The sequence below is a fragment of the Suricata suricatta genome, chromosome 6, assembly GCF_006229205.1.
Source record: "Suricata suricatta isolate VVHF042 chromosome 6, meerkat_22Aug2017_6uvM2_HiC, whole genome shotgun sequence".
Taxonomy (NCBI): domain Eukaryota; kingdom Metazoa; phylum Chordata; class Mammalia; order Carnivora; family Herpestidae; genus Suricata; species Suricata suricatta.
Genome location: NC_043705.1, coordinates 24,077,968 through 24,089,826, shown reverse-complemented (window position 1 = coordinate 24,089,826; position 11,859 = coordinate 24,077,968). Strand labels below are relative to the sequence as shown.

The window sequence follows — 11,859 nt, the reverse complement described above, 5'->3', positions numbered from 1 at the left end:
CTCCGCCTCGCTCAGCCACCCGGGCGGGGAAGTGGAGACGGGGCGCTCCGGGACTCCCGCACGGGGCACCGTCGGCGGGGGGCGCCTCGCCACCCAGCAGCAGAAGTGGTGCTTCTCTGAGCCAGGGAAGCTGGGTCGCGTGGGTGGCGGCCGTGGATCCGCGGGGGAATGCTCCAGTGAGGCGAGCTCCAACTCTGGCTTTGCCGGGCCGGAGCCCCAGGAGCATAGGGTGCTTGCAGAGTCGGAAGACCAGCAGATCAGACGGCTGCCTGAGACCCAGCCTCGATGCATAGAGCATCCAGAACCCCGGTCCCTGAAGTTCGGTGACACCCACAGGCCTTCCAGTCCGAGTCGGAGCGCTTCAGGCGAAGCCTTGGCTCCTTGGGGAGTTTCAGGGGGGATCATGCCCAATGTGCAGGTGTGGAAGATAGAGAGAGGCTGCAGGCTTGGGATGAGGGACATCTGGGAGAGTGAAAACTTAAGCTACATTTCAAGCAACTGTTTGCCTTTCCAGGTTGTTCCCCATGGAGCAGAAACCCCCAGACCATTGTTTCAGACCAAACTTTCCAGGTGAGAAATGGACCACCAGGGGACTGGAAATTGGAGACAGCCAGTTTTCACAGCTCTTGTCCAAGAAAGGAGAGGTCCCATCACCTACCCTCAGTTTGAGCCTTCTGATTTTGTCCTTTACAAAGGCCATCCCTTACTGTTCTCCCCCCACTCCTGACTGTGTATTTTGGTGCAGCACCAAGAGCTTCCTTCCTGGTCACTGTAGTCAGCGTGATGTCCCTTCCTCCAGGTTCCTGACTCAGAAGGGAGCTGTAGTGTTGGGTCCTGCAGAGTGCCTCCAGAGCAGTGCTGCAGACCGTGAACGGAGGGTCTCAGAGACATGCATTGGGTCTGCGCGGCTCCCATCCCTTCCTGATGATGAGGTTTTCCTGGAAGATGTCCCCCTAGTCAGAGTGAGATCACCTCCAGACACCCATGCCCCCACAGGAAACCCAACAGGGTGAGTTGCCTCTTGCTTCCAAGCTGAGTGAGACACTTCTTTCCCACCCACAAAATGCTAGAGGGGCAGGGAACCCTCTCCAAGCTGGAGGCTGGCAGCGTGGCTTGTGGGGATGGGGACGGGTGGCCCTTGGAGGCCACTGCTTGTCTTTGCATAGACCTTTTTCTGATTTAGTGTCTCTTTCACTTCCAGTGTCCATGTCTCTGACCAGCAATATGAAACCAGCTTGGGCCAGAGGGCTGACCAGGCTACAGTCCCCCCGGAGGACGCCCTCCAGGAACACTCAGAGACTGCAGGGGTAGATGACTGCTGGCAGAGGATAAATGGTTCTGTGGGTGTTTCCAGGACCACATGCTGTAGCCCTCCTGGGACTGCAAATGGTGACATTCCAACCTTCGACCCCGATGGACTGCTGACTACTGACCCACTTGCAGCTATGGAGAGTGACCCCCTCAAACCTCTTCCATTTGATGCCCTGGGACCTCCAGGCAACAGCAGCCCAGGTGCTCCTGGCCATACTGCCCTAGCTTGCAGCACTCGCAAGCCTGGTTCCAGGCCAACATGGCCCAGTCCCCGCCTTGAGGAGCTGGTTCAGGAGCTGGCCAGACTGGATTCTTCTATGAGTGACACTCTCACTTCCTGTCCCAGCCCAGAGCCACCCCTGGGCCTGCTAGATGGGCTGATTCCTGTAGCTGAGGTCTGGGCTGCAATGAGGCCAGTCTGTGAGGAGGTGGGAAAGGAGGCTGCTGGTGCTCCTGAGCCAGGGTGAGTGCTGGGTACTAGGGACTTGGGGGATTCTAAGTCCCTGCAGTCTGGGGGAAAACAGCCCAGGGAGCTCTGGTTTTGTCCCCAGGTGCTATCGATTTAGCTCCTGCCAGCTCCTGCCAACTTCTCAGGAGGAGATGAGGTCTGAAAACCATACCACCCCGCCTGTGCCTGACCAGCCCTGCAGTCAGGGTCTCTCTGATCCAAACAGCATCCAAGCCAAGAAAGTGAGTGTGGAGGGGCTGGTGGAGATTGGATGGGGCAAGAGCCCGGAGTATGGGCTAAGAAGTCAGGGCCTGGCCTCGCCTTTAAGTACCCACACCCTCCCTGCAGATGGAGCTAGCCGACCTCCTCCAAAAGATGCTGCGGGACCTTCAGGCAGAGCAGGAGCAGCTGCACGCGGTGGCCCAGGCTTGGGCCAGGCGCGGGGACGCTCTGGAGGCCGCGGTGGGCCAGGCCTGTGCGCCCCGCGACCTAGAGCGGTTCAGCAGGTTCATGGCGGACCTGGAGCGCGTGCTTGGCCTGCTGCTGCTGCTGGGCAGTCGCCTGGCCCGCGTGCGCCGCGCCCTGGCCCGGGAGGGCGCGGACAGTGACCCAGACGAGCAGGTGACTGGGGTTCGGGCTGGGGGAAGGCGGGGCGGTGAGGGGCCTGCCAGCTCTGTCTGGGACCATGCCGGGAACCAGGGCGCCCTCGCCTTGCTCACGGCGCACTTTCCCTGCGGCTGCAGGCCTCTCTGCTGCAGCGACTAGGGCTCCTGCAGCGGCAGCAGGAAGACGCCAAGGAGCTGAAGGAGCACGTGGCGCGGCGCGAGCGGGCCCTGCGGGAGGTGCTGGCGAAGGCCCTGCCCGCCGAGGAGCTGCGCGCCTATCGCGCTCTGCTGGCGGGCAAGGCCGCCGTCCTGGCCCAGCAGCGCAGCCTAGACGATCGAGTCCGGCTCCTTCAGGACCAACTGGACGCCATCTGGAGCGACCTTAGCCGTCGTCCCCCGCTTCCCAGGCTGACCTTGACCCCAGAGACCCGTCCTCCAGATAAACCGTCCTTTCCTCCGCCCCTCATCTAATTACAGGCCCGAGGGGTGGGGAGCGTTTCCTCTGCTCTTCATCCACAAAACTGGGGGTGACGCTGGTTTCCTCGGTGCTTTTCCCTTTGGGTGGGGAAGACCCAGGGCGGGTCTTCCCGGAATACTTCTAAGTGTTTTCATGTGGTCTTGTGGATTATTTGGCAACTAATTTATGGATTTTTAAAACTGCAGTATTTCCCCTTTTTGTAATGAGAGACTCAGTCTGGGTTGGTTGGAGGGAGAGGAGACGAATCAGAAGACCATTTAAACTTCAAATGAAAAACGGTCTTTTTGTCTTTCCTTTCTTCCTCTTAATAATAATTGATTTGAGAAGTGTGTGTCACCTGGAGGGATCTTGTTTACAGACTCTGGACACCAACTTTGCCTGAGTGCAAAAGAGGGATTTGTTGGAGTGCATCAGTCAGCTCTGGGAATCCCTAGGAAGGCTGGCAATACAGGCTTGAAACCAGTCAGGACCAAGGGAATGCTGGGCCCTCAACTCACTTGCTACCGGTAATTCTTCCCAGTTCTGGTCACTGTATCACTATCACAAAAGCCTAGGCCTGATTGGCTGAATCCAGGTCTCCTCTGCTGGTTTTTACCCCAGGTTGAAAGTGAGGCATGGGGAGGTCGGGGATAGCTAGAAACCTAGAATGTGGAGGCTGAAGATCTGGAGGGGCAGCTGGGCTTGTGTGCTAGAGAGGCTGGGGTGGGGGCGCCCAGGGGTTGGGGTGGGGAGGAAGGTGCTGGTGTGGAATGAAACAGAGGACACACACTCCCCTTTATTTGTGCACCAGCCCTGTGTACACAGAATCAATGTTAAGTTCGCAAATGTATGTGGGAAAATGTGCTTTAGTGTTTGCAGCTGCAAACGCCAGGGCCAAGAACATTGTTCATGCAAATGTTCAGTGTATTTTTGGAAGTTGGGCACATTAAAAGGCATGTGTATGTGTATTTAAAGCCAACTGACCCCAAAGTGAGAAATCTCTGCTTTTGGGCTTGTTTTCTGATGCGTATTGTCACTAAGCGCAACTGGTTGGGAATTTTAAATGGTCGTATTCATACCAAAGAATTAGTTATAACAGTCAGGCTATTGAGCATAGAACAATGCTAACATTGTGCCTTTTTATAAAAAACATATGGGGCTCCTGCTGAGGCAGTTGTGGGTTCTAACATTATGCTTTGCTGCCCTCCTTTGAACACTGTGGGCGGGGCCTGCGCTCCAAAGTCCTCTGCCTAGCAGGGCAGCTCGCTTTGAAATAGTCTGGATGGAATCTACTTATTTCTGCTTCTTGGCCCGTACAGTCCCCACTGCATTCTCCCATTGTGATCCTCCTAGAAAAACACTTAACAGTCATCAGGCCAACGGAAATTGTGTACTTCAGACAAAGCACTTCCAGCCCGGCATGGGCTGGAGGAGCAGTGCCTGTCGTCTCGTTAAACTGCACTTTGGTTCTGCCTGGGTTTTTCCACGGAGAGTTGAGGCCGCTGCTTGTCCTTACCAGATGGGGAGAGTACGGCCACACCACCAGCACGCATCCTTCCGTTTTGCCTCTGTCTTCTTCCTGCTCCCTTTTATGTCCCTTCCACACCGTAATTCCCTCAAAGTGGAAGAACACGCACCATACCCGTTCAGCACTGGCACCACAGGCTGACTTGTAGCGGTGCTGTGTGAGCGGGTGTCAGAAGGCCGGTGAATTCGGTCTGCCGAGACGCTGCCAGCAGAGGGCACTGCTCTCCTTGTGATGAAAGCTACCTGCGTTTCATACGCCTCCTCTGCAGCTAGCAGGCCTGGGCTAACCCAGGGGCTTTGCCTTCCCGGCTGAGCAGTGCTCGTTAGGCCTGAAGGTTGGCTCTGAGCCTTTTTGCTTCTGTCGGAAAGAAATTCTGGCCAGCCATACTAGCTTGCTTTCCTTTGCCACTGGGCCTTCGTTGGAAAGTTGTTGGTTAATAAGAAGTGGAGAGCAAGGAAACCGGGGGTGTTGATCTCGAGTATCAGTATAAAAAAGCGTTTTGCTTAGCTCCCCAGGGTAGAAAAGAAGGTTTCATGGGTCTCTGTTGGGGTTTCTGCCCCCACGTCTTTAAGGCTCCAGCACACGCGTCTGCTCGCCCCCAGCCCCGCTGCGTGCGGCCGTGTCCCCTTGGTTTTTTGCGGTGGGCAGGCATCGGCTGGAGTTGTTGCTAGGCAACAGCAGCGCGGCCGCCTCCCCCGCTCCCCTAGTCCCGCCCCCGCTGCTCCTCCTAATGTGGATTTAATTAGTGTACTTTTTACCTTCAGACTGTAAATTGGAAACGGAATAGGGAAGCAGCGTTCCACGACGCCCCAAACCCGCGCGCAATCTGTCTGGAACAGCCTGCTCTGCACACCACGTACCTCCGCGAGCGGCTGCTGTAGACCTCAGGGATCCTCCTGGGAACAAATCACGGTGCTCTTCATGCACATGTAAATTAGAAGCTTGAGAGGGAATTTAGGCCAAAGGTGGAAGACGACTGCACAGGGAGGAGGCGAAAGGGGAATGTGGAAGCTGAGGGAGGAGGGGTGGGGGCCAGCAATTGCTATAAAGCAATCCTCTCAATGACCGTTTCCCCCACTCCCCACCCGCTACCCAGGTAGTGTTACAGTCCTAGGTTGGCTACAGTTTAGACCATCACGGTGGGGGGTTACCTGTTGTTGAATCTTAAATCAGCACTAACTTCCTTCTAGGAAGCCTTTTTTTTTTTTTTTTTTTTTTTGTCCTCTGGAGGAGCTATCTGGACAAATTCCAACTCTCATCCCCACCTCCCCAACTTGCTTCTCCATCTCTTCCCTTTTTCCTCTTCCCTGTAGTAACACCTGAGACCACCTCTGCTTCACAGGTTCAGGGCCAGAGATGTGGCAGTTCTGGAAGGGTAAGGCCAGGACAGAGGTTCAAGTCAAAAAGCGATATGGAGACCAATAAAGAGACTGTTTATGAAACCATTTTAAAAGGTCAAATAATTTCTTCCAGGAAAAGGTGGGGATAAAAGGTGTGTGTGGTGGGGGGCAAGAATATGGGTCCTGGGTGGGCCCAGCTTTATAACTGTGTTGGGGAGTGCTTTCAGTCCAGCTGGCTGAATAAACATCTGGTTGGGTCTGGAAGGCGTGGGTAGGGATGCTAGAGGAATGTGTATTAAGAAAGACATTGTGATATCTATTTTTAACAAATGGTATCATACAGAACATGAGATAATCACCCTTTGGTGTGAATACATTTTTCCCAGCAGCTGCCATTGTTACTTATGTGCACAACTACTAACAAGGTAAAAGAATGCTGATCATGGAAAGCAAAGCCACAAATCTATTTGGTTTTGGAATGCACCCAGATACCCCTATGAGACCAACTGGGCACCCCTGGTGATATTTCAGGATGACAGCTGCAGTTCCCAAGGAGGGCTACCTATGCCTTTCCTATGCCCCATCCTCCTCACAGCCTACGGGATCGCTATGGCCAGTCTAATGTCCCATGAAGCAGGGACACGGAGTTTGGAGAATTAGGTGACTTGCCTAAGGTTCCTAGATGAGCAAGGGCTAAGATAAGACCACCTCGAAGGACACTGTGGTGGAAAGGAGCACCAGAAGGCCATCCCAGCTCTGAAAGTCACTAGCCATGAAGCCTGGACAAGTTACTTAACAATTTCTCGAGGCATCAGTTTCCTCACTTTCAAATCAAGGTGCTAAGAGAACATACTTTATAAGGTTGAGGGTAATACCTGCACGGTCTCTAGATGCGTGCTGATGCTTAATAAACGCAGGCCATATGTGCATGAGCCCATACTCTGGTCTCCATCAGATAAGTGTGACACGTTCAAGCACAACCTCCAGCCTCCTTTAAAGGAGGTGTAAACCTTTATTTAAAAGCTTGCTCTGGATGACTCATTCACATCTACATCAACGAGATTAACTTGTCCCGAATTAAAAAGAGTGATTCTTCTCCCTGTGATGATTCTAGCCAGTTAAAACTGTCTTACTGTCTTAACTTCTAAACAACTTTTATGTATTTATTACTCATTTGTTGACGATACCCCTCAGGTACCCACAGGTATACTTCCTGCTAGGCAATATGTGGTTTTTGAACACTTTCTATATGCATATCAGAGTGTAATTTCCTGATTTCACCTTTATAGTTTAGCAAAGTCTTGATCTGCAAGGAAAAAACAGTGATTTTAAATCTGAGTTTTAGCCTTATTGATCCTGAACTCTTGCCAAATGTTTTACTTCACTTGGAAGCTTGTAGTGTGCCCTTCTGAAACACAAAGATTGTTCTGGCAGCTTAAGTAACCCTCCTCTGATAGGAGTGTGTAGTAAACATTAGTAACTATTATTACTGCTTTGCTGGTTTAGATTTTGTCTTTCTCAAGGTAGGTCTCAAGGTAGGTGCCGTGTTTGTGACCTTTGTTATCCTGTTTCAGTCGAGCCTCTCTTTTACCGTGGAAAATCTCTAATATTTTATTCCCTCTTCTAGACCTTCAGCAACTGAGATTGCTATAATTATTGCCTCCCACAATTTTTCTGCAGAGGCAGATTTAATTTGCATTTTTAAATAAATTATGCAGTTTAGCTAGAGTTCCAGGCAGGGAAGGTAGGAAGGGTCAGATTAGGGCTTACATTCATTTATTGGTTTTTTTGGCTACCATAACCATGTGTGGGTGATGCCTTTCTTTTTGCAGATCAATCCCAACTCTTTCAATAATAGAATGCCAGGAAGAGGATGAGGAGAAACAAGAAATTAAGTAGATTAGAAGACAGGAAAATATAGTAGCAAGAGCTGCAGAATGTTGAAGGGAAGTGCATTATCACACAAGCAGGAACAAAATGAGAGACTTGTTTATTTCATTGCTTAAAACATTCCATTAAGGACTGCCTTAAATAATTTCAGAGGCCTCACTGATATATATGGAGAGGAGGAGCCACACTCTCCTTTGCCACAAGAAGTATTTGATAGAGGTAATGACATGCAGACACAATTCGCAAAAGCAGAGCATTACCACCATAGGATATACAAGAAGGCTGCTTAAGCAATAGGATCCCCCGTCTTTCAAAGAGAAGAAGAGCCATTATAGTTACAACATGTTGAACCTGGGACCTCTTGGCATATCTACAAACCCTCTCAATTACCGATGGGGGCAAAGGTGGGGAAGGCAAGCCATTCCTCGAAGGTCACTGAGCAAAGAAATTCTTCATTTACTATTTTGGAATAAGTTGTTTGCTTTCAGATGGATGTTATGGATATAACATACTTTTTGTTTCTGTAGAATTTTCACATAAAATAGTCGCTCTTTAAGTGTATCCACTGTTATTTAACTGGTTGTTTTTTGTGGTGTAATGCTACGGCATTTTTTTCTTTGAGTAGTCACCTACTGCATCAAAAGGCTCAGCCAGATTTGAAATCCAGATTCGGGGACATGGCACAATGGTGCATTCACAAATAAGTCACACTTAAAAAATTAAATATTCATGCCAAAACAAAAAAAATCCCACTAGTGCCAAGTACACTGTTTGCATTTCATCATAAAGACAACCACAAATTACAAGCATTTGCCAAAATGCCTCTTTTCTCTCATTGTTAAATCATTCTTACTCCCAAGATGCATTTGATTCCTAATATTTAGCATTCACAGCACAGCCGAAATTAATTACATTCACAATGGTCACATTCTGTCTTCAAAACTCTCTAGAATCTTGAATGCCTAACATGAGGTAGGTAAAGGTTTAAGGGTTTTGTTGGTTGGGACTAATTTCCTTTAGATCTTGATCATCTGTTTTTTTTTAAATAGAATTCCAAAATACTTAGCAAAAGATTGAAAAGGAGCATTTTGTCTAAAAATGGAAAAATATATTTTCAAAAGGCTATTATGAAAATTGTTTGACCTCATTTCAATTTAAAAATAGGATAAAAGCATCAGATTACAAAACCACTCTGTATCTTAAAGCTCACAAACTAGCCAACACCACACAACATTTAGAAACCCTTGCTCCAGTTCTGGCTTGGGAGTGTGTAGATGCAGAGGTCCGGGTAACTCATGCAGGGGCCCTTACTTAACCTTTGCTCCTAAAATTCAAGTCTCCCAAGTTCAAGCCTGATTTCCGGAGTTTGTTATAGGAGGCGCTCTCTGAGATCTTGATTCCCATCTCTGTAGACAGGTCAGTTTCCCGCAGAAGCTAGAGGTGTAGGCCCGCTTGGATGAAACAGGCTGCAGTGAACAAAGCTGGAGGAAACAGGCTGTAGCCACAGGTCTTGAGCCGCTGTCCTGGGCAGGCTTAGAATGGGAGGGGACAGGCCGGGTTACATCAACCAGGCTGAGCCTCAAGAACCATCAGGTTGTGGGAGGCAGGCTGGGCACTAGACCAGGGAAGGGCCCTGGAGTAGGTCGACGAGAAATTTCTGAAAAAGCCGGTAGGCCACTGCGGGTCTTAGTCTTTTTACGTGGAGGTATGGGCGAGGCACCCAAGAACTTGCTCAAGGAGCCCGATTTCCTCAAGCCCCGAGCCAGGTCTTGGAGCATCAGGTCGTCGGCCAGGACACCCAGAAATGCGCTGGTGGTGGAACTGAGGATGGTGGCGGCCACTTGCACAGGCCGCCGGGTCGCAAGGGTGCCACCACTAGCTCCGGCGGCATCTGGCTCGCTAGAGCCTCGAAGACCCGGGTCGCCGAGGAGGCGGCGCAGCGCGTACGAGGCGCCGGGCGGCAAGTATTGGTAGGCGCGCCGCCCGCTATGGTCACGCACATGCACCTGCGCACCCAGGCGCACCACCAGCAGCACGGCGGCATCCTCGTGGCCGTGCAGAGCGGCCAGGTGCAGCGGCGTGTAGCCGCCGTGGGAGCGCGCGTTCACGTCGACAGGCGCGCCCCCGCGCCGCGCGACCTCCACCAGCTGCAGAGCCATCTCCCGGTCTCCGCTCTTGGCGGCCCAATGCAGGGCCGTGAAGCCAGATATGAAGTCGCGCTTGGCCGCCAGGCCGCAGTCGCGCAGCAGCAGCCCGTGCAGCTGGTGGGTCCAGCGGCCCGCGGCCGCCCGCACTAGCCACTCGTGCTCGCTCGGCTCCAGAGGCACGGCGGACGGCGGGGGCGCGGCGGGCACTTCCTCGGTGTCTGGGCTCAGCAGGCGCGGGCCGGCGCGCGACAGGCGCCTCAGGTGCGGGGAGCGGCCCGGGCCCAGGCTGAGGCCCAGGCCAGACTCTTCCACCGAGAGCCGCCGCAGCAGCAGCGGGGAGCTCCGCGGGCTCGGCTCCTCAGACAGCTGCCGGCGCAGGCCCTGCTCCTCCGCCCGGATCCGGAGCGCAGAAGGGCCTGGAACGCAGCGCACCGGCAGCATGCAGGGCTTCGGTGGCGGCGCGTGCCGAGGGGGTGGTAGCGCTTCTTTCGTCGCCCCATGCCCAGGTTCTTGGTCTGGCGACTCCACTTGGAACAAGGCCTCCTCCGACGGTGACCTAGACGGCGGGGCCACGTCTGTAGAGAGTCCCTCAGAGGGCTGGGCTAGCTCCAAGACTGGAATCTGGGGATCGGAGGGCCCCCATGACTGCTGGGCCGGACCTAACAACAGCTCCCCGGTTGGCTGAGTGGGCTCAGATGCCGGAGCCCCGGGGGTGTCCTGTGGCTCTAATGGCTGGGCCGGTTCCTCAAGTGGTTCCACCGAGTGCTGCTCCGCGGCCAGGGATGGGGCCCCCGAGCCAGGGGTTTCCTCCTGTGAGACCGAAGTGACCTTCGACGGCGGGGCTGGTGCCGCGGGGATGCCATGGACGCACGAGGCCAGGGGCTCTGGTCCCTCCCGGGGCCGCGGCTTCTTCCTCAGCACCACGAACTTGACGCCGTCGAACTCCCTCACCACCGCCACGTCGTTGACAAATTGCTTGAAGCGGTCCCTGCGGGCGGCGCGGCCGCGCGGGTCGCCGGCATCCAGCAGCGGCTTGAAGCGGCTCACCAGATCCGAGTTGCGCACCTTGCCGCCGTGTTCCTGCAGGAAGCCCAGCACGGCCGCCTGGCTCACTCCGGCGGCCGCAGCGGCCGCGGCGGCGGCTAGCGCCATGGTCAGTCCGGCCCTGCGGCGGAGCCGAGGCCGCCCCCTGCCACCTGCCCTCGGTTCCCAGCTACCGGGGCAGGTGGACGTCGCGGCGTCCGCTGGGACTAGCCGGAGCAGGGGTTCCTGGAGCCACGTCCTCCTCCGCCAGGCTCACCTGTTTGCACTGAGGCGGGAAGGGCGCGTCCGTGAAGCTGGACACCGGTCACGCCCGCGCCGCGGGGCCCGAGTGTCTCCTGGAAGAAGGTGCTGGGGGCCACGGCGCGCGCCCACCGCCTCCGCCCCGCCAGGCCCCCAGTCTTCGGGGTAGGTTTCTGCCTTTGTATTCTGTCCAATGGGCGCCAGGCTCCATCCCCCGTGCTCGGTGCTCGCCTTACAGGTGCCAGTTGCCACCGAGGCCGCGGAGGGAGTCGGGGAGCGGAAATTATCCACCACACCCCTCCCAACCCGGGAATTAAAGGCGCAGTGCCATGGTTCCGCCGGCTCCCGGTTGCTAGGTGGGTGTGTTTCCCAGGGATGCCGCGGTCGATCGGAGAGGCAAGGATTTTTATTGCCTTAAGGAATAGTTAACCACCACAAAATATCAGGAGATTCCTTATAAGCTGTAATTCATTTAAAGACCATCAGTATCTTTCCAGTTTTCGATTGCGTTTCACAGAGGAAAACGGCTTCTTGCAGACATTGTGCATGGCCATGTATGTTACCTGAGGTTTAGAAGAGATGTTTAAAAAACAATTGTTTCCTGATAAAATAGTACATTTTCTCATGGAATTTTGAGAATAAAGACACAATAAAAGAGAAATGTCACTTGAAATTACCATCAACGTTTTGAAATATTGCTCTCCACCACACACATGTGTATACATGTTAAGCTTTAAAATAAGGAAACAAAATTGTAATCATACTGTATTTTAAAAATTTAATTTAATACACAAATATATGTTGAGCCCCTAGTTTGTGCCAGTACCTTTTCAGGCTGTAAGACATCAG

The 11,859-nt window shown here is 53.3% G+C and overlaps 2 protein-coding genes across 2 annotated transcripts in view; one reads left to right on the top strand and one right to left on the bottom strand.

Annotated features, from left to right (window-relative positions):
• The window catches only part of SHROOM1 (shroom family member 1), an 8,367-nt gene extending 4,548 nt beyond the window's left edge, over positions 1-3,819 (top strand). Inside the window, exons 4-10 of the mRNA XM_029941168.1 lie at positions 6-418; positions 515-570; positions 800-1,009; positions 1,202-1,774; positions 1,863-2,001; positions 2,108-2,380; positions 2,503-3,819. Of these exons, the coding sequence (XP_029797028.1) occupies positions 6-418; positions 515-570; positions 800-1,009; positions 1,202-1,774; positions 1,863-2,001; positions 2,108-2,380; positions 2,503-2,835 (1,997 nt within the window). The 3' untranslated portion in view covers positions 2,836-3,819. The remainder of the gene's footprint in view (positions 1-5; positions 419-514; positions 571-799; positions 1,010-1,201; positions 1,775-1,862; positions 2,002-2,107; positions 2,381-2,502) is intronic.
• A 3,841-nt stretch (positions 3,820-7,660) lies between these two features.
• Positions 7,661-11,249, bottom strand: SOWAHA (sosondowah ankyrin repeat domain family member A). Its single transcript, XM_029941367.1, has one exon. It carries the CDS (start codon positions 10,876-10,878, stop codon positions 9,169-9,171), a length of 1,710 nt encoding a protein of 569 aa, XP_029797227.1. The 5' UTR covers positions 10,879-11,249; the 3' UTR covers positions 7,661-9,168.
• Positions 11,250-11,859: the final 610 nt, after the last annotated feature.